Raw genomic sequence first — 22088 nt, 5'->3', positions numbered from 1 at the left:
TTGAGAAAGGTAAACTTTATAATTGTGCAGACGACAATACTTTATTTCTGAGTATTTTGAAAAGGATCGGTAGAAACCTGTGAAAATCAAAAAGATTAACTATTATACATCGTCGTTTTTCAAAAAAGATGGTACACCTAGATACAAGTATATAGTTATTGGTAGAGATTCCTCATACTTTGTAAGAAATAATTCCAAATCTGCTGGAATTTTTAATCGACAACATATTTGTCCAGTGTGGTGGACATGTTTTTCAACAAACGGTCGGCATTCCAATGGGAACATAAATTGTGCTCCTTTACTTGCTGACCTTTTCCTTCACTCTTATGAGGCTGGCTTTATAACTAATCTGATCCGAAAGAAAGAATATCGATTAGCTAGATCCTTTAATCTCAGTTTCCGCTGTATAGATGACGTATTATCTTTAAACAATCCTAATTTCGGGGATTTGATACATCGCATCTACCCCAAAGAACTTGAGATAAAGAATACTACAGGCACTGTGAAGTCAGCCTCATATCTTGATCTAGACTTAGAAATCGATGAATAATGTTTAAGTGTTCTAGGTAAATTGGTATGGAATAAAAATTTGAGAGTACAAGTATTCAAGAAAAGGAAAAGGAAAACTACTTACCAAACTTTATGACAAACGTGATGACTTTTCATTCAAAATTGTCCACTTCCCTTTCATCTGTGGCAAAATCCCTTCAGCACCTGCATATGGAGTGTTCATATTACAACTCATACGTCCTGCCAGAGCTTGCCGAAACTACACAGACTTTTTGTATCGCACTAGAACTCTAACAAATAGGCTTCTTGAATAGGGTTATGTTGCTACAGGATTGAAGTCATCACTACAGAAGTTTTATGGTCGTCATCATGAACTCGTGGATCTTTATAGTGTATCCATCTGCACCATGAAAACTGATTTATTCAACGGGTCATAGTTTTCCTTTCCTCGTTTGTCTACCCCGGACTTGACTTTTTATGAGCAACTCGGCGGGTGTTTCTAGAAAAGCAGAGGACGCTTACCCTACCGGTGCACCTGGTCCACGCTCCCAGTTTTTAGTGGAGTCCGAGTTGCTCATTTGCTTTTGGAACGGAACGGAGCAGAAACGATTTTTAAAACCGGAATCTAACAGAATATTTCAAAATTCCGCTGAAAAATTGTATGTATACCCGTTTTATATAGCTGCCATGTTTATAACAGTAAATTGTCTGTCCATGTTTCATTTTATTTATTGTCATATGATATGTTTGCAATCAACTGTATATAACATTTACTTAATGTCGGTTATCATTTTGTATTATTTCTTAACTTGCCGACTTAAGCTGATTTGATTTGATCAATTTGTTTTACAACTAATGCTATTAATATTCAAAATACAGACATGTTTAAAGAGATCTCAAGTGACTGGTCTATGTTCAAATGAACCTTGAATATATTTTTTTTTATTATACGTGTAAATTTATAGGTTTAGAAAAAAAATAAGTTTCCATTGCTTTAAATACGTGACAAGAGCATATTTCTGTTCAATAAGTTACGTAGCAATAGCAAATTTTCCGAACGGCGTATATCCGGCCATCGGAATGACCTCTACAATTTTCTATAAATCCCTCATTAAATATGGCTTGTGAAGGAAATCTGAGAGTTGACAATCAAGAAACGATAGAATGTTTACAAAGGGAGGCAGAATCTTTGAAAAAGAAGTTGGAAGAAGAGAAAGCTAAACTTGGCGATGTTTCAAGTGTGTATATAGGTTATTTTACGTTGTTCAGATTGTTAGATATTTTACTTCCTTATGCTCTCATTACGATACAAATAAAAGTAAGCGACTGAATCAGATACAGCCTGTAAATGTTTGATGTCAACATTGATGTCTGAATAATTTGAATCAAACAGCTCTAGCTATTACACATTATGGTTCTGTAGCAGATTTAGACTTCTACTCAGAATTTCCTCTGACCCTTCAGCCCTCCTCTTTTTTTATTTGGATATTGATACATGGTATGTCGGGTTTCAAAATCCCAAATACAGTAAAAAAGAGGAGGGTTGCATGGTCAGAGGAAATTCAGATTAATTTAGGCTGTCTTTAACTAAAATTAGAGAGAACAAATAATGTTGGGTTACTGTGCTCCAATCCTTTCTGTATTATTGCAGATGAAATATGTTAAGTACAGTAGTCTAAACAGAAACATTATTTTTAATATGAGGAAGGCATTTGCCTTAAGTGCATATGAAAAATTTACATTTGTGTAGTTTGTTCCCGTTATAAAAAATTGATTAAAAATTAAGATGTTCCAAATATTTATAATTATATCGGTAAAACAGTTTGAGGTTTTCAGGACTTGCATTGTCTTTTCAGTTAACAGGCTTAATAGAGAAAATGGACTGTCTACACCTTCAAAATGTATAAAAGGGGAAATGGGGTCTATTGTGATTTTGAACCGTCCATTTCCACTTTTTGAACTGTCTACATTTTGACAGTAGCTGGTTCTTAATGCAACCTCTGGGTTTTCTAAAAAATCATTGTTTTACGATATGTACTATAAACAGAAGTAAGTTTTTGCATGTTGTATATTAATGTTAGAGGAGTTCCTAGCAGAAAACGTGGGTCTTTGAAATGTTTTGTTTAGCAGGTGTTTTGACTACTTTTGGAATGGAAGAGCAGCAGACATGAAATTTTTCAGCAGAATTTTGAATTATTCTGTTAGATTCTGGTTTAAAAAATTCTTTCTGCTCTGTTCCGTTCCAAAAGTAACAAGCTCTGCCTACTATCTATTATGATTCAAAATGTCAACAAAAAAGGGTTTATCGTGGAAAATGATCAAACCTTCAATAAAAAATGTAATTTTTGTAGCAAATATGGTATCAGCATATGGGAAAATGATTCTGGCATTGAACTAGGTAGGTGTGACATGCACAATTTCAACTTGAAAGTCGTTACAAGTGGTTGAAGAGTGGTACTCAGCAGTACCGCAGAATCTTCAACTTTTTGTATGGCACATTGTTCTTACCCCAAAACCGGCATATCAATATCCAAATAAAAAAAAGAGGGTTGCAGAGGAAATTTGGACTAGCAGATACTAGAGGTTAGAATGGCCACAAGTAAGACTACCTCTAGCACTGCTGGAGTAATACATATACATGTATGTACACAGAATATTTTTTCATACATAAAATAAGCTATAAAGTGCATGTGTCATCCTTGAAAGAACTATGAGAGACCATGGTCATACATTTGTACATATATATTTATACCAATATGATTCGCATAATTTTGTAACAAATATTTTGTTATTTACATGCAACATGATGCTTCTAGTGTCTTCCCTATCATACCACTGTGCATTATCAATTAAAAATGTAATTGTACATAAATGTTAAATACTGCTTATTATTTAATTTCAATGATATAAAATACTATTTTGTCATCATAAAATATTGTGGCAGGAGAAGATATAGATCTGTTGTCTAAAAAATGGATTCAAAGGAAAGACCAAACAAGATGGATCACCAAACCATCCTGAAGTACAAGTTAATTGCCAATGATAAAAAAAATGACTGTGTGTCATTTTATTATGTGTAGTAGGTTGTAAATATAGACACACATGAGCAGTAATTGAATTGATTACCCACACAAGAATATCTCATTGAGATTAAAATATAATTCACAATTTTTTTGCTTAACAAATATTGTCAACATAATAATTTGACTAAGCTAAAAACATATTTTAATGATTTGAAGTAGGTGAAGAATTAATGATCACTTGTCTTCATTTCCTTTCTTCAAATGCATATATTGGGCAAACTGACCAGATAATTAACTTTCAAATGCAGGCTGCAGACAGATACTTTTAATCTGGATTTAAAAAAAAAATGTAGTAATGTAAAAGAAATGTCTACATGTACATGGACTACAAAACTAGAAAAATAGAAGCCCTTTTACATTGAAGCATGTGATATACATGCAAAAAAGCACTCACACTGGGACTGACTCAGAAATTTTTTTATGTCTGGGAGACACATATGATTCCCGCTTGCACATGATAACATGTCCTTATTGGATAAATAGGGCATACATGTAAATAAATAACAAAGTGATATCCTTAAAACAAGTCGTGTATCTCATGGAATATTGAAATTATTTATTATACCAATACCGTTAATCATGATTTTATGAATAAAAATCCTTCAAAGTTGCACAGCTATAGCTTAAGAACTGTAGGAAGAGATAGAACAAACCATGTTGTCCCTATTAGGACTATGGAATACTAAATAGTGCTTTTAACTTAAATTATGACTGATTTTGGGAATATTTTACAAAAATCAAAAGACCTCGGGCTGACACTTGTATTGTGTGTATAAATCTCCTACAAAGTTTCAATTCTAGAAAACTGTGGGAGAAGATAGCTGTACAAACCATGTGGCCTCTTATAGAGGGACTAATGTTGGAACAAATAGAAACAGTTGAATTAATATGTCCTGACTTTAAGTCTCACTAGAAAAACAAGAAAACATATGCCATATTTTTCATATAGCTTGCTAAAGGATAATCTGAATATCCTCTGACCTTGTCACCCTTCTTTTAGTTGATTGGATACATTACTGGTATGTCTATTTGGGGATAGAACAATGTGTCATACAAAAATTTGAACTTCTAAAGGTCCATTTACCAGTACACCAGCAAATTTTTCCATTGAAATCTTTGAGAAAGACTTTTGACCATGTAAACCTGTATAAAAAACCATGGACAAAAAAATTGACAGACTTTGACGGAATTTAACCAATCAAAATGAGGGTTCAGAGGGTAATTAATTGAAGTAAATTTTCCTTCAATAGTGTCAGTTGCTACAGATAAAATCCAGAAAATTGACAACTTTACTATGAAAATGAGAAAGATGCTTAAAGGTCACCATGGGAAAGTTCTGTGTATGGATTGGTCAAAGGATAAACGTCATATAGTCAGTTCATCGCAGGTAATCTGTTGTACATTATAATGTTAATTTACCAAGTGTTAAATGATCTCACAAAGAAATTCATCACTACAATAAGCACTTGTAGATAAAGTGTAGTTAATGTATGTTTATGTGAAAGACCTATATAAAAGTAACTAGTACCATTAGTATTGAAGAAGTCATCAATAATGACCAAGCAGGTGGAAAGGACAGTTTAGTTAAAGTAAGCACTTGTATTTTGTTGAACAATCAAACAAATATCTAGTCCTTTTTCATATTGACGGAATGCAAGCCATTTTAGCAAGTTTTTCAAAGGGATGTAACCCATTAACACGACAACCTGGTTGGCAGTGGGGCAAGGAAGAATAGTATGGTAAACATTTTTCTATGGAACTATTTCACTTCATTTAATACCTAAATGGTTTGTAATAAGTTATTTGAAAGTATCCAAGTACTTAGCACAGCTCCAATAAATCAGATATTTGAATTTGAACTCTACTGATATCCATTGCTCCGGTAGAACTGTAAACCAGTCTCAAGTGTTTGCTGGGTTGAAGAGTTATACCTCTATGCTTAAAATTTTAAAACAAAGTCAAAGCCAGGATTATGTAAAAAGACTATTTAATATTCATTTCATTGAAACACATAATTGATGAAGATCACATATTGATAATGAGCATTGTAAAGAACATGTTAGAAACAGATCCAATACTTGGCTGTTCAGGTATAAGCTTTTACAGAATCACTACTGAATTGATAATTGTCTATTAAAGACATGTATTAGGGTTTAGGATGATGAACACTGTATAATTAGTTTCCAATATATCTACATATGCATCTAAAATAAAACATGTATTGCTTAAGAAGTAATTCATGGAGGGGGTAGATTCGTACTCATTTTAACATGGGTACAGCATTTATATTCGATTATTTAACACCGAGTGACAGCTTGTAATCATGGTTTTAACATTGCAGGATGGTAAAATGTTAGTGTGGGATGCATTTACAACAAATAAGGTAAGAATAGATGCTACCGTAAATACTGCCTGTAATGCCACCGACAAGTAAGGCAGCAACAAAATATCTCTTATGTCTTCTTTTATATGGCCATCTTTTTTACTGTCTCGCAGTCTTTTTAGAGGTTTTACATTTCAGTTTTAACTGGTCTGTATCATATCCTTCTTGCTGTTGCGCATTTTCTTTTTCTTTCTGGTGTAAAAAAAGTGATTTAATCTTTTCTATTAATTTAGTTAATCAGTCATAGTCTTTTCTATATAACTTGATAATATTTTTCCATCTCCTTCTTGATAGTATGATATTTATGATGTTGCATTGTTCTAATGATTCTTCATAAATCTTCTGAAGAAATACCTTAGATTCTTCGTATGAAATGTTAATATTTTAGTTTGATAGTGTTTAGCATTATTGATAAGACACAATTTTCGCATCGATTTGTGTAATTGCTGAAATGTACTGACTTACATATATTTTGTTCATTGATCCTAAATATTTCTGGCCTTGTTGACCTTTGCATGCTTTGCCATTTTTTCTTATGATGTATTGCATCAAAGATATATCGTAGTTATTTTTCAAATGTTGATGTTCAGCTATACAGCTGTCAGGTTGGTATGAAGGGCTTTTTTAGCTCACCTGGCCAGAGGCCATATAAGCTTATGTCATCACTTGGTGTCCGTTGTTGTCGTCTGTTGTCTTCTCCTCTGAAATACTTGATTGATTAGAACAAAACTTGGTGAAAATTTTCCTTATGGTGTTCTGCATAGAACTGATGTGAGAATTTTTGATCTATCGAAAAACATGGCTGCTGTTACTATAAATAGAACATTGGGGGTGAGATAGAAGTTTTTCACATATCTCTCCAAAATCGTTAAGTTTAGCCAAATTGTATTTATTGCTGAAATTATCTTCATTATAAGGCTTACATTAGTCAATCTTGGGTCAAAGCTGCTGGACGACTTCTTGTTAGAGTTATTGCCCTTGAAAGGTGAAAAATGTTGGGTTTTTTTTTTTACAGTTTTCAGCCAATATCTTCAAAACTATGATAGATAGAAAGAATCTTTAAATTGCTGAAATGATCCATATAATAAGTCCTACCAAAGGGTTCTTTTGAGTCAAAATTATCAGACAACTCCTTATTAGAGTTATTGCCCTTGAAAGGCAAAAGTTGAACCAGGTGAGCTTCTTGTTTCTATGTAAACTGTCAAAGGCTTTAGGAAAACAAAAAAGTTGGTGTTTAACTCCCTTTTCCACTTATTACTGTAATTTATAGCCTTGGGCAGTTTTTGTATGATAAGTTTTGACAGGAGTTTGCCAGGCTCAGAGAGAAGTGTAATACCTCACCAGTTGTTCCATTTTTGACTTTTGAATGAGTAATCAAGGGAACCAAGGTTATAGCTGTAATCAAAAGAATGTAATCCAGGGACGAAGACCAGACATGGAAAACAGACATACACAACAAAGAACATAAAGTAACTAAAATCATATATACAAAGTAACTCAGATTCTAATAAAAACTGGGAGCATGGACCAGGTGCACCAGTAGGGTAAGTGTCCTCTGCTTTTCTAGAAACACTTGCCGAGTTGGTCATAAAAAGTCTGGGATAGACGAAAGAGGAAATGAAAACTATGACACATTGAACAAATCAGTTTTCATGGCGCAGATGGATATACCATAACGATCCACGAGTTCATGATGACGACCATAAAACTTCTGTAGTGATGACTTCAATCTTGTAGCAACATAACCCTGTTCAAGAAGCCTATTTGTTAGAGTTCTAGCACGCTACAAAAAGTCTGTGTAGTTTCGGCAAGCTCTGGCAGGACGTATGAGTTGAAATATGAACACTCCATATGCAGGTGCTGAAGGGATTTTGCCACATATGAAAGGAAAGTTGATAATTCTGAATGAAAAGTCATTACGTTTGTCATAAAGTTTGGTCAGTAGTTTTTCTTTTTCTTTTCTTGAATACTTGTACTCTCAAATTTTTATTCTATACCAATTTACCTAGAACACTTAAACATTATTCAGATCATTCACAAATAAACTGATAAGTGGAGTGGACATTTGTATTTTGTTAAATAAAGAGGTGTCTTATGCACAACTAAATAAAAAAACTAACAATTATCAATGTTAAATGATTAAGGTGATGATAATGGTATTGAAACTCTTGTAACACACTATGGTGTCAATTTAAACATGTACATAACCTTTCATTTCTATTTAGGAACATGCTGTGACAATGCCAACAACCTGGGTGATGGCTTGTTCTTATGGGCCAACTGGTGAAGTGGTGGCCTGTGGGTAAGGATTATCACAGCTGTTTGTAAAAATATTTTTATGTTAAAGTTATTTATTGAAAGACTCCATGGTTTTTATTATAGGGTTACTTATATTCTTTCCAAAGTTTTTTATTTTGTTTGCAAACCATATTTGAATAAATCTTCTCAGTCATTCCCAAATAATGGGTACAATTACATAATTACAGTGTCGCCGGCAATATTCCATAAATTACCAGCTTAAAATTTGTTTCGGAGAAGTTTCTTTTTTGTTCTTAGAAGTTGGAATATATACTAACATAAAATTATATTTCGTGGTGATGTAAATCGTAAATAATTTTGTGTGATTTTAACATCCATTATCCGGAAATCACTCCAAATACGAATGTCGCTTAGAAAAAGTCCAAATGTAGGTGTGAAATTAACATCCTTCTTTTCATCCAATTCATATAAACTTTCCATTTTTATTTTACACCATATTATATTTTAATTATATATTACTTTCTTCATCGCATGATGTTGAATACACTTTGACCAAGAAACTAAATCAATGTCGCCGATAAACGTATAACCTACCATAACGAATGTTGAGGTACGGGCAGGAAATATTCATATGACAAGAAAACCTGATTCATATGACTTTAAGAAGTGTTGATATATTAATTTTTTAAATGCTACCTCTAACTTTTGTTACAAGGTTATGAAAATTGAAAAAAATACTTTTTGTTCTGTATTTTCCCATTGTCGCATATAAGAACCTAACCTACGTTACGCATAATTTTGTAACATATTTTCAGGGACAACTCATATGATTCAAAGTTTCTTTAAAATACACATAATTCTTCTCAAGAATCAGTTTTATGAAAGCAAATCAAGAAAATTGTTGCATATATCCAAATTAATAATAATAAACCTAACCTCCGTTTTAATAACCTCCGTTACGCAGTTGTTACCGGACCTTTTTATCGGTATCAACGGCTGTTGACACCGCCGGAAGTCATTTTTGTAGCAGACAGCTTTTGTTGAAAATAATACAGCACGACAAAAGAAAGATATAAAGAATATTTTTATCGATTTTTGAAAGGTAAGTTTGCTCATTTATTCCCCATGATGCAAGAAACATTAAAACGTACAATAAACGTTTTCTCAGCCATTTTCTCATATATAAGACTCTACAACACAACTTTGCTAAAATACGACGACTTTCACAACTTCAATAGCGGTGTATAGCCAATATTATCCAGATTTTCGAGACTTCATGAATGTTACGGAGGTTATGCTAATAATAAAAAAAATTTAACATGCATACACGAAAATAACAATTAAAAATTTGTTTACATTGTTACAGATCCCGTTTTAGTCAATCAATTACCACCTATGAGTATCAAATATTGATGCCTTTCATTAACAACACTTTTGATATACGTTACGGAGGATAGAAATTAAAAAAAAATTAATCATTTGTTCCAGGCAAGACTTAATTCTCCTATGGTTACGATAATCGAAGAATATTTTTTGTTCCATTGTCTTGATAGTCATTACATTGAAATACTAACTGTGATATATACGTTCGATGTTGGTAAGTGCTCGAATTTGCCGTTATGGAGGTTTTTAATTTCGTTACGGAGGATAGAAAAAAAATATATGATTATCGATTGACGCCTATGCTTCATAGTGGAGTATAAATACATTATAATATCTATGTAGGTGCGGGCACGCGAGTGTATGAGTATTATGCATGTCCCCCAGATTAGTTGCGCATGTGCGTGTATGAAAACAAGCCTGTTCATTTCGTTCTATTTTTATTTTCAGACAATGCCACTGAGTAATGCAGAGAGACAGAGACGTTATAGGGAGAAACAAAAAGCAAAAAACCCAGTTACATATCTCAAGAAAGAAGCTCAAAGGAAAAGAGAAACATATATTCCATCGAATTTACTTTCCCCCGCTGCATTAAAGAAAAGACGAGAAGAGCTATGTAAGAAGTCAAAGCGACATTACAAGAAAGTAAAAAGAGTCAAAAATGATACGATCGAAGTTGCAAGACCTTCCTCCTCATTAACAATGATAGTCAAATTGCCAATCAACAACATAAACAAGGGAAAACAAGTGAGAAAAACATATCGGAGGTCGTTGAGAACAGCGTACAGGAAAAATAATGAACTGTTAGGAAAGAATTCAGAACTGGAAAGAAAGAATAAAAGGTTACAGAAAAGAATTGAGCGTTTGAACAAGAAGAAACCCTCGATGACGTTGACATCTACAGATGCAGAGGACGCAGACATTTCAAGTTTGGATAGTTCTATCAATAACGAAAGAATACCTATCAATGAAATGACCCCTAGAAGCAAAACAAGAACAGAAGTAAACTCCTTGCAGCTAGATAGGAAAAGGGCAGCACAAGTTAGAAAACAACTCTTACTTTCTAACACAGTACTTCATAGCATTAGGTCATCAGTACAGCAGAAAAAGAAGAAAGGGGTTAAATCAGTCTGGTCCGGGTTGATGTCAAGATATCGGTGTGCATCTGCCTTGAGTAGATCACTTGGGGTAAACAGAAAGAAAGTTAATGATTTGTCAAAAGAGAGGAAAGGCAAAGCTATGTCCGAACAGGTGAAGGGCGTGGTAATTGAATTCTTAGAGAGAGAAGATAACAGCACTACACTACCAGGGAAAAAAGACACTAAAACGACAAATAAAGAAACTAAGCAGAAGCATGTTTTGTCAGATTATGTAATGAACCTGTACGAAAAGTTCAAGCTCGAAAACCCAGAAATTCAGATGTCGAGAACGGTCTTTTATAAGTTAAGACCACCGCATATAATTCTCGCAGATTTTGCCAACAGAAAAACCTGTCTGTGCTCTAAACATCAGAACCTGGCTTTGAAAATAAAGGGTCTAAACAATGTAGGCTTGAGGTGCTCCAAAAATCCTGATATGCTCATCAAGGAGTTCACCATCAATGAGGAGATCTTAGAACAGATAAACTCGCTGGAATCTACTACAATCAAGTTCACTCAGTGGAAGAGAGTTCCAGATGGAACGAAAATGAGGTATAAAGAAATAGAAGAAACAGTAACAAAAGCAGACTTCTGCGTCAAATTTGATAAAGATCTGACAGAATTCAGGGATCACGTTGATAGAGTTCATACCCAATACAGTCAGCTCAAAACCCTTCGCGAAAACCTTCCAGAGAATGAAGTTTTAATATGGATGGATTTTGCGGAAAACTTTGGCTGTGTCTCAGTTGAAGAGGTACAATCAGCTTACTGGAATGCTGCCATGATATCTCTGCATACTATGGTAGTTTATTATCCTACTGGTACGGACAACAAAATACAGAGCTATGTTGCTGCTTCAGATGTTCTGTCACACAATGCTACAGCAGTCTACACAATCCTTAAAAAAATGATAGCTATCATGAAAGAAGACAATCCAAACCTCAAAAGAATACATTACCTAAGCGATTCCCCGACAAGTCAGTATAGGAATAAAACAATATTCCAGTTTATTGCAATGCACGATCAGGAATTTGGAATGTCAGCTCGATGGAGCTACCTTGAAAGTGGTCATGGCAAGGGGCCATGTGACGGGCTTGGCGCAAGTGTCAAGAGAGCTGCGGATAATGCCGTCAAGCAAGGCAAGAGGTCGATTCAGTCTGCAGACGATTTTATGATATGGGCTACTGGAGCTCGGGAATCTGGGAGTAGAGTGAAATACATATCTTACAACCAGGAGGATTATGATAACTCAGAGAAGATTTTGTCGGAAAGAATTACACCTGTTGCTGTCAAAGGAACATTCAAAATTCACTATGTCATAGGAAATGGAATAACCGAAGTATATACAAGAAATACGTCATGCTATTGTAAGGAATGTATTGCTGATATTTCTACATCAACATGTGTAGGGTACACGCTTCATCGACTTGTAAAGGACAGTGGTAACGAGGGCATTGTAGAAGCTCTGGCAAGTTCAGATCAAGAGGGAGAAACAGGAGAAGGAAGAAATCTAGAAGGAGTAGAAATAAACAGACACCAGCAGGAGACTGTTGCGCTAGATAAACTTTCGAAAGAAACTTGGGTTGCAGCAATGTACCAACGAAAATGGTACATAGGACAAGTTATAGATTTAGATCAAAATGATGAAGAAGTCAATGTGAAGTTTATGACACAGGCTGGTCGATATGGGGAGAGCTTCAAATGGCCAAAGGAAGATGACATAATCTGGATAAAATTGGAGCACATTTTATGTGTTATTGTGTCTCCTCCTAAACCATCGGGGAAAAGGATAAAAACTTATACCATCCCATTAGATGACTTGAAGAAAATCGAGATCCTCGCTAAAACACATGCCTAAAAAACTTTGATGTACTTGTCATTCCAAACATGTTATTGTGATGTTTTGGTAATATATGTGAATTAAATGAGAAAAAATAACCTCCGTAACACGAAAATATAATTGAAAATAATATATTTCGTCTTAATGTCATTGCAAGTTATATAAATTTGTCTAATATGGCCAGTAAAATATCACTGTTGGTTACAAGAAATATCAAATTAACGATATTAAGTTAAGATAAAACAATCTCGTGAATGTTCATGAATCGTTACGGAGATTATTGCATAAAAGGTCCTTTTAATTTAAAAATACATATAATTTGATATAAAAAAACAGTTGTCTAGTTTGTATCTTGTCTGTGAGTTGTTGTAAAATGTACGCAATAAATATTTGAATGTTACTTTGTATCAACATTTGCATACTGTTTTTTTCTTAACCTCCGTAACAAAGTTGGGCATGTGGATATGCCACATGAAACATGCGCAATAGTAATTCAAAACATATTTATTAGATCATTTTGGAAAGCTGTAATATGAAACTATAATAATATACAATAAGACCTTTTTATATGTTAAAATTCATTACTTCTCTAGTACTGCAAACTTGTAATATGAATTAATTATAAAAAAAACTCTCTTGATTCAGACATTTTATTTGTTTATTTCTTTCTATACATTGCAGAATAATACCATTAATTATTTTGTTATGGTGGTATATGTAAGCCTTTTCACATGAGCCTTGATAAACATCATGTGTTCCTCTTCTTTAATTATTAAGGCTGACTTTATAAAACACTAACTTCCGTAACGTTCACATCTACCTTAACATCTTAAAAATTCTATAACTTGAAAACTGCTTTGATGGTGCGAGTGAAATTTTGGAAATTGACAGACCAGATATAGATACAAAATGGTATACCATTTGTCCCTCTGTTCAGTTGACATTTATTTTTATCAGTTTCTACAATCTAATTGTACCCATTATTTGGGAATGACTGTTCTGTGCCATTGTTTCATACACAATTTATATAACTAGTATGAAAAAGTTAAACCCTGCAAATATATCTGATTAAATAATGGCATTACTGTTCTAGTCTTTTGTTGCAGGGGATTAGACAACAAATGCACTATATACCCACTGTCAATGGATGAAGATCCTTTGACAAAGAAGAGAGCAGTAGCCACCCACACCAGTTATTTGTCCTGTTGTACATTTACTAGTTCTGATAAACAGGTGACGTGATTACAATCAGAACTATTCAGACTTCCTCATTACTTTGAGAAAAATCAAGTATACACCAGATGAAGGAACTCACCTTGATTCATTTCTCAATTAAGTGGATTTTTTTTATTAGGCTGGTTTAAATTTTTGAGTTTCTTATCTTCTTAGCTCCTATGTTGGCAAAGTCATAGATCTTGATTTTACATTAAAACATGTATCTTGCTAAATATTTTATCAAGGTGGAAATAGTAATAAAAGTACTACTTTTGATTATTGATCAGGTGATAGGGAAAAATGTATTCAAAATAAAATAAAAATGACAACATCTTTTTTAACAGTTAAAATGGTTATATAAATTGTATAAAAAAAATTTCTTTTTCTGCTTTCAAGGTTATTTATTAGTGAAGTTGAAACGACTGAGTAGATCTGATTAAATAACGGTCATTCTTATTGGTGGTGAAATGAAGTTTGATAACCAGTTTTTAGTTACATAGAATTAAGAGACAAATGATTCATCTAAATTATAAATTTCCAAGTTAAAAGATCCAAATGATACCATAATTATAGGATTAGTAAAACATTATGTTCTGTAAAGTATAAATTAGTCGAAATAATGTGAAGAAAAAACATCAGTCTTGGGTTTGATCTGTATGCAAGATTACTTACCCATCAGTGTATGGTAAAAAATGCTGAAATACTTGTAGTCTTATGAATCAGTTACTGTAATTAGGTCTGAAACTGGGTCATGATAAGAAGGCAATATCTGTAGGTGTGGAGATTTTTCACACCTGAAGTACTAAAGATGCCTGAGGCTCTGCTTCCAGGATATACTTTAGTATAATAGTAATTCTACATAATAAAAATTGTTGAAAGTATTTCTGCTTTGTGAATGTAGTTGTCTGCATAATACCTAATTACAATAACATGGTTTATATGATTTAGTCGAAACACAAAATAAAATTTTAAAAAGCAAGCTTGGAGGTTCCATTTGATTAAGTAGTAGAATTGAATCTATCAATTCAAATATCCATGAACCAACATTGTTATGAAATGTCACTTGAATAGGTAGTGAATGAGATGTTATGACAAGGACAGAACATTTATTTCCCTTTACAATTTTTTTGATGTAGCATCAATCTTCCAGACTCTATTTTGTCTCATTCTTTAAGGATGGTGATACTGTCTCAAATCCAAACAGCACACCAATGATAAACAAAGTTAAAGGGACTGAAACCAATCTATCTTTGATATTACAGATACTAACAGGAAGTGGTGACAGTACCTGTGCATTATGGGATGTAGAAAGTGGTCAGCTGATTCAGAGTTTCCATGGACATGCTGGTGATGTAATGAGTATTGACTTATCACCATCAGAGACAGGGAATCTGTTTGTTTCTGGTGTATGTACTTATAAAAAATTCTTGTGCTGGTTGTAACACATAAAACTCCAACTAAAGTCTTCTCATGTTCATGTTTTACCATCTATAGACTGCTTGTTTGATGTATCTGTATTTTGTGATCTTACTTTTCATGATGCCAAATGGTAACAGATTTGGTGCTTTTGAGACTAATTAATGGTTATCAATTATAAACTTTTTTATAATTACAATGATGTAAGGTAATCCAATTTTAGGGTTTTACATTTAAAAGCATACTAGTACAACTCCTAAACCAAGTGTTATTGTTAGTTTGCTTACTAGTTCTATTTATGTAAAGCATTACAGAATCTTTTCTTAGCTATTTCTGAAACTCAGTGTATAGTATAAAGATTACTTCTTCGATGTATTACTAGTATATCCAATATTTGTCTGTTCCTGATATTATAGGGATGTGATAAAGTAGCAATGGTGTGGGATATGAGAACAGGAGAATGTGTGCAGGTGTTTGAGGGACATCAGTCAGACATTAATAGTGTCAGATTTTATCCCAGTGGTGATGCCTTTGCTACAGGATCAGATGACAGTACAGTGAGTCTTGAGTTGTATTATATTAGGGACAGTTTGTATCAGGTAGACATTATAAACTGTAATATATGAGCACTTCTGTTTTTTATTAGCAACTTGACTTAGTTGGACTTTATCCACTTTGTAGTGGAAAAAATATTAATGGAAAAGAAAACTTAAAATCCTGGATCTAAAACTGATTTAGTATGGTTTATTTCATGATTTTTATACCTGAATGAAATTCTTAGTCAAGTGTTTTGCATGAAGGGTTAGATTTTCAACCAAAGTTTTTCTTACTCACTTTTTCTTTATACAAGCACTTAAATTTTGGGTCATGTAATGGATTTCGCTGGTGTCTGTCTGTAGATATCTCATTTTCATGCAATATCTTGAATACAGATTCATTCAGTGGATCACTATGAAAGTTTAATTTGTAAGAAAGATTGTGATTGGTTTTAGAAGTTGTGGCCCTAACTGTTTAGGAATTAGGGACCAAAAAAGGATTTTATAATACTCTGTACCAGCATAAATTGTATATTTTCTCTGATTATAAAGATATTTTTAGATAAAAGTCTTGAATTCTTGGGGTTCTTCAATAAGCTGAACATTGACATGATTTCAGTTGGTCCCAAATTAAATGGTGTTTGATTGAAACTCCTGTGTTTCTTTGATATGCTGAGTCTGTATATTTAGATTTTGGTCTTCATTAAAGTCAAAAGGGTTCAAAATTAATCTTTGTTTGGTTTGTAACAAAAATTGAATTATTGGGGTTATTATGAGATGCTGAATCTAATCCTAAATTTAGTTTTTCTATTTTTCACCAAAATAGGTAAATGTCTAATTTGGAATTGATAAGTTCTATAACAACATTCAGTGTCAGAAACTTAAGCTGTGTCTAATATAAAAATAAAATTCAAATTATATATATATTTCAAATACAATACAAATTAGATATTAAAAAACAAAACACATTCAAAGTTTTATCAAATCTTAATGTATTCATACTCGCCCAAAATTTGTTAGGATTCAATCTGTATTGTTTCATGAATCAAATTGTGCATTGCTTTATTAATAAATGCTATTTTATAAAAAAAGGAATGTTGAAATTATTAAGCAGAGTCATTCAAAATTGTTAGATTGGTATGTCATAAAACTGAAGTTTTTTTTTGTAGTGTCGCCTGTTTGATCTAAGAGCAGACAGGGAGGTGAATTGTTATCAGAAGGAGAGCCTCATTTTTGGTTGTAACTCAGTGGACTTTTCTGTCAGTGGTGAGTCCATTCGTATCAAAATATACAGTGTAGTTACCTAAACCTCTAGTGTTTTACATTGACAATTAAGTTGATAAAGACTTGTAAATTTCTGTAAACTAAATTATAGGTTACTAGTAAAGTTGTCTTAGGTATTTCTTGAATTTGGTCAATGAGTAAACTCAGGTTCAGAAAAGTAACAGAAAACTTCTATAAATTAGAGCAGACAAACTCATTTTGTTAATATTTAATACAAACAAGTAACCATTCTACTTTCAGGTCGCCTTTTATTTGGTGGATACAATGACTATACTGTGAATATATGGGATGTTCTCAAGGGAAATAGGGTCTCTATCTTGTATGCACATGAGAACAGAGTTAGTTGTCTTGGTGTGTCCCCAGATGGCACTGCACTTTGTACAGGAAGCTGGGATAACACACTAAAAGTACGTCAATTACATAATTCATTAGTGGAGATTTGAATTTATCCTGCAATGAGGTTATTTGTTAAACGAATAAAGGTATACGGTTATTTTTTTGCTGTATTCGTACATTAGCAGGTTATTGACTTTCTGGCTCCTCCCACTCACGTGATCGGTGGAACTACTTTTTTTCTGGTATGCGTAAATTAATCATGGCCGCCACCATAGATATGATATAAACAAATTGTGATTGGGTATCCGGTTAATCTTTTTTTTTGCTGTTTTGTTTCGTTTTCACCTGAATGAAATAAAAGATTTTATGTAAACCAAATAATGATTTTGTTTGTATTTTTTTTCACCGTCATACATATGGCAAATCCCAAATCTTGTTCAGATTTGATTCATTATCAGTTTGCGGATGACTTCCCCTGTCATTTCAGTCATGTCGGACTCAGAGCCAGAGTGTCCGTCACAATTTTACGTAAAATGGTCCCCACTTAAAGAAATTGAAGCATTACAATATGATAAAACTCTTGAAGAGACAAATGACCAGGAAACTGTTATGGTCTTGGATTTATTACTGCCTAAATCCCAAGATAATGAATCAGAGGAACACTACATTATAGATCTGCCCATACAACTGCCTCCTCTTCAAAAATCTCAAACAAATATTTCAAATCCCAAAGAAACTAGTGCACAAATTTCACCCCTGAACTCTACTGCCATATACCAAACAGAAACAAGTCAGCTTCCACCTTCCTCGCAAAATTCAAAACTTTAATGTTCTTAAAATCGACTTTACAACATTCAAAATATTTGTATTTATTGTTCATTTTACTTATTTGTCTCTTGGAATTAAATAAATTTTGATACATTGCTTATTTTCTTCAAACAGCTTTGACGGATTATATGGTGCGGATTGATTTCAATGTTTACTGAGTCATGCGTCATGCGTATTAATTTTTTTCTTCAGGTTTAACGATCGGGGCTCCTCAGGGGATATGCATTTTAAAATTTTATTTTAAAAATGTGCACAAGCACAAAACTATTAATATAATAGGATAAAAACAATATAGGTACATTGTCGAAAATTATTGAAGATATGTGTATTCGGCCTGGAACGGGGGAAATAGCTCAGCAGAGCCTCGCATTTCCTACCCGTTCCGTCGCCTCATCACATATCTTCAATAATTTTCGACAATGTTCCTCTATTGTATATCTATTAGTGGCAGGTGTAATCTTTTTCTCTGAGATAAGATATATGGCAGTTAGAGGTATTAAAAAGATATATGTTTTGTTATTGTATACCACTACAGTTCAAAATGTCAAAAAGTTGCTTGTCTTTGTAAAAGAAATGAATTGGCCAGGGTTCAAATTAGTGCTGGTATGAGGTCCCAAACCTTTGAAATTTCTACCCTTGATTATGACACATAGCATTAAATTTTTTTTACATATTTTTCATTTCAGATATGGGCATAAAGCTGAACAAACCAACCTTATAGAATCTCCATGACAGTATTGGTAGACAGCTGAAACATGTGAAATCTCTGTATAATGAAAATCTGACATAGAAACACACTATTACACAATAGATGGTGTCCACCAGTTTGTATTCACAAGTCATAATGCACTCAGTAATATCACATCTTTGGTGTGATTATCTGTAAAATGGACTAGATTATTGTTGTTACTTGTTAGATAGATGAAAAAGGATAAATAATTGTAATATTATGACAGGATGGACCTGTTTTTGTTGATTTTCTACTGTGATTAGTTACGATCAAGTGTGGTTGCTTTAACATCACTTAAACTCTCTGGTCAGATGATTCTCAGTTAAGTGTGTAGGTGAAGTGATGCTTTTGTAACATACAGTCAAGTCCTGAAAGATAATTATACAAAGAAGACAGACAATGCTTTAATATTGCTAACAACTGACCACTTAGATCAGCCATACTCTCTAGGTGTACATTTTCTAATGTTACCCGTATATGTTTACACATTACCTGTTATTCTGTGTTCAGTTTTATTTTTAATTCACTTCAGATATAATTAGAATTTATTTTATAGAATTTTGTAAACAGAGACTAAGCTATGTTATGGCACAAGCACATTTATGAAGCATCTATTTTGTTGCTGGAAGGTCATTGGTTAAACCTAAACTTCTCGAATGTCAACACTTTTTTTATATAGAAGGTAAAATAATTATTTTTTTTAAATTTATACCATTTTCATTTTAAACTTTTAGAGAGAAATAGAAATTGGAGTGAAATATATTTTTATACAGCTGATGTACAAGTCCTATTGTTATACTGGAATGCACTAGGCTTTCAGCTCACTAATCTAATAGCAAATATTAATACATCTTTATGGCATCCATCAAACAGTATGATAGAAATTGCAGCAAGCTATTATTTCATATGGATTGACATACAAGGTACCAGTTCTTTGTAAAAAAAAAAATAATATAATTTCATGAGAAAAGGAATTAAACACTTATAAAAAAAAAATTGTATGCACATACTAACAGGTTTTTTGCAATTTTTGTCTAAGACAATATCGTTTTACAACATTTGTTTGTGTTAATGCTTCATTTGTTTTATTATTTTATGTATTTTCACTGAAAATGACAATTTATAATTTTATGAGAGTATTTGATAGAAGAAATGTGAGGTGTATATTGCAACTCCACCAATAACATGTCTGATATTGCTTTTATACCTAATTATTTATATTATATCTTTTGTTATATTAGTGTTATTCCTAACCTGTCCTTTATTTAACATAATGTCAATTTGTCATTTTCATTTTGTTTGACATACATATATTGGTAGCTTGAAGAAGAGGTTCCTGTGGTATTTTTTCCTTAGCTGCAGCACATATAAAAATTATACAATCACTCTTTACTTTCACTTCAATGTGACACTATTTATTATTCATTTTATTATTACTTTAAGAAATAAGAAATGATTCAAAGATAACTTCACAATTAATATATTTCAGCAACTGTGAAGTAAAATTCACAAGTTTACTTGTGTGCATTAGTTAATATCCAATCATGTTGAAACAATAGTCCCAATCATGTCAAAGTTTAAATAGCTTTTTTAATCAAAGTAAATAAAATGCAGTGCAATATTTAAACTGTGATTTCATTGTAATTTTAGTGTGTTTTAAATTAAAATAGCTGACTTGTCAATGACTTATAACCATTATTTAATTGCTCACATAGAGAATTATTCTCATTGAATAAATATTCTTAATCAAGATTACCATCATTGCATTTAAATTTACTGAGTATTTTTTTCTGTCAGTTTTCTTTACTGTGAAGATACTTTTATTTTTTGAATTTGTTCCTGGTGTGGTTGAATGCATTGGATTGTCTTACTTTTCAATATATGAATGTATGGTTCAACACATTGATGAAAACTCTGAAAATGGGGACCACTGTATCAAGAGTTTCACAGTACAACTGTGTTAATATAGAAACATTAATCAGTTTGTAATACTTGGCACTGGCAAATCCAAGGCTTGGGTATTTTGGGGCAAAATGAACAAATCATGTCCTGAAACCCCCTTTCTAAGTCTGTGAAGTCGCCCCTGCTTAGTAATGATTTGTTTATGTTTATTGGTTTTAAGAATATGTTTACTAGTTGGCTAGTTAAGTTTGCTCATTAATCTCTTTTTGTTGTAAATTTATTATATTATAATATTATATAGATATATATTATTTTTTATTAAGAACATTATGATGCAATATATTATGTTTATAAGATGTTTCTAGTCGATGTTGTTTGTTTAAAATAACTATATGTATTATGAATAAAAAATCAAAACAAGGTGTTATTTATCTTCCACCAACATCTTGTACTTCATATTTCTAAAATACAACAATTATTTCCGTCCTAAACCCATGTGTTCAGGATATTTTTGTTTTCTTACTGTTTTAGATAGAATCCTTGCATATATATTTAGAAGATTCATTTTTATGTATAATTTCATAGAGGGTAGGGTAATAATAATACATAACACAGGGAATATAAATCCTCTATACATCAAAAGGTGTAAACAAAGACAAAATTGCAATAGATATTCATAAATTTCTCTTTAGATGTGGAGTAATTTTACAATAAAAATCCTGAAACTTTAATGAAATATTAAACAATAACTACTGATCAAAATCTAAAAAAAAAAAAAATGGTTAATAAATGTTAATTCATCATAGAGTAATTAAAAACCATTGTATCTATCAAAATGAAATCAATATTTAACAAAAGAAAAAAAAACAGTTGAATTAACAGTTTGATGAAGGATACTAAAAGAACTATCAAAATTGGCTATTTAATCACTTGATGTCATTGGTGGTAATATATGATGATTTTTCTTCATTTTAGTCACTTTGTTGACCTACTTTGTGTAATCTGTAGAACCAAAATTATATAACGATTGAAGGTATGCACCTTCTTTTATGGAGAAGTTAGACATTTTTTTTTTTCATTTTTTTAGCATGTTGAACTTATTTATCACCAGTTCATACTTTTAGTAATTAGTTACCCACATTATATTCTTTTAAATTGCTTAGAGTTTATGAATATATTGGAAGATATTTATGTGCTGATAAATACATGATGAAGATGCAGGTCTGGATATGTTATAGGTTTGCTTT

At 32.4% G+C, this 22088-nt stretch overlaps 2 protein-coding genes across 3 annotated transcripts; both read left to right on the top strand.

The window, feature by feature from the left end:
- Positions 1 to 1581: 1581 nt before the first annotated feature.
- Positions 1582 to 21261, top strand: LOC148622823 (guanine nucleotide-binding protein subunit beta-5a-like). 2 transcript variants are annotated; one of them, XM_088573047.1, is made up of 11 exons: positions 1610 to 1748; positions 2862 to 2908; positions 4844 to 4980; positions 5935 to 5976; positions 8202 to 8278; positions 13701 to 13827; positions 15072 to 15215; positions 15642 to 15782; positions 16931 to 17027; positions 17286 to 17452; positions 18896 to 21261. In XM_088573047.1, the coding sequence occupies exons 3-11, from the start codon at positions 4888 to 4890 to the stop codon at positions 18905 to 18907; spliced, it is 900 nt and encodes a 299-aa protein (XP_088429173.1). In that variant the 5' UTR covers positions 1610 to 1748; positions 2862 to 2908; positions 4844 to 4887; the 3' UTR covers positions 18908 to 21261. The 2 variants fall into 2 exon arrangements, with proteins under 2 accessions (XP_088429171.1, XP_088429173.1); XM_088573045.1 differs by lacking the exon at positions 2862 to 2908 and having other exon boundaries at positions 1582 to 1748.
- On the top strand, positions 8285 to 13694 carry LOC148622824 (uncharacterized). The gene is made up of 2 exons (XM_088573044.1): positions 8285 to 9337; positions 10066 to 13694. Exon 2 carries the CDS (start codon positions 10069 to 10071, stop codon positions 12610 to 12612), a length of 2544 nt encoding a protein of 847 aa, XP_088429170.1. The 5' UTR covers positions 8285 to 9337; positions 10066 to 10068; the 3' UTR covers positions 12613 to 13694.
- Positions 21262 to 22088: the final 827 nt, after the last annotated feature.

This window comes from Perna viridis, chromosome 3 (genome assembly GCF_037379345.1).
Source record: "Perna viridis isolate PV_CMFRI_1.1 ecotype Kerala chromosome 3, ASM3737934v1, whole genome shotgun sequence".
NCBI classification, from domain to species: domain Eukaryota; kingdom Metazoa; phylum Mollusca; class Bivalvia; order Mytilida; family Mytilidae; genus Perna; species Perna viridis.
This window is presented reverse-complemented; position numbering and strand designations above follow the sequence as displayed.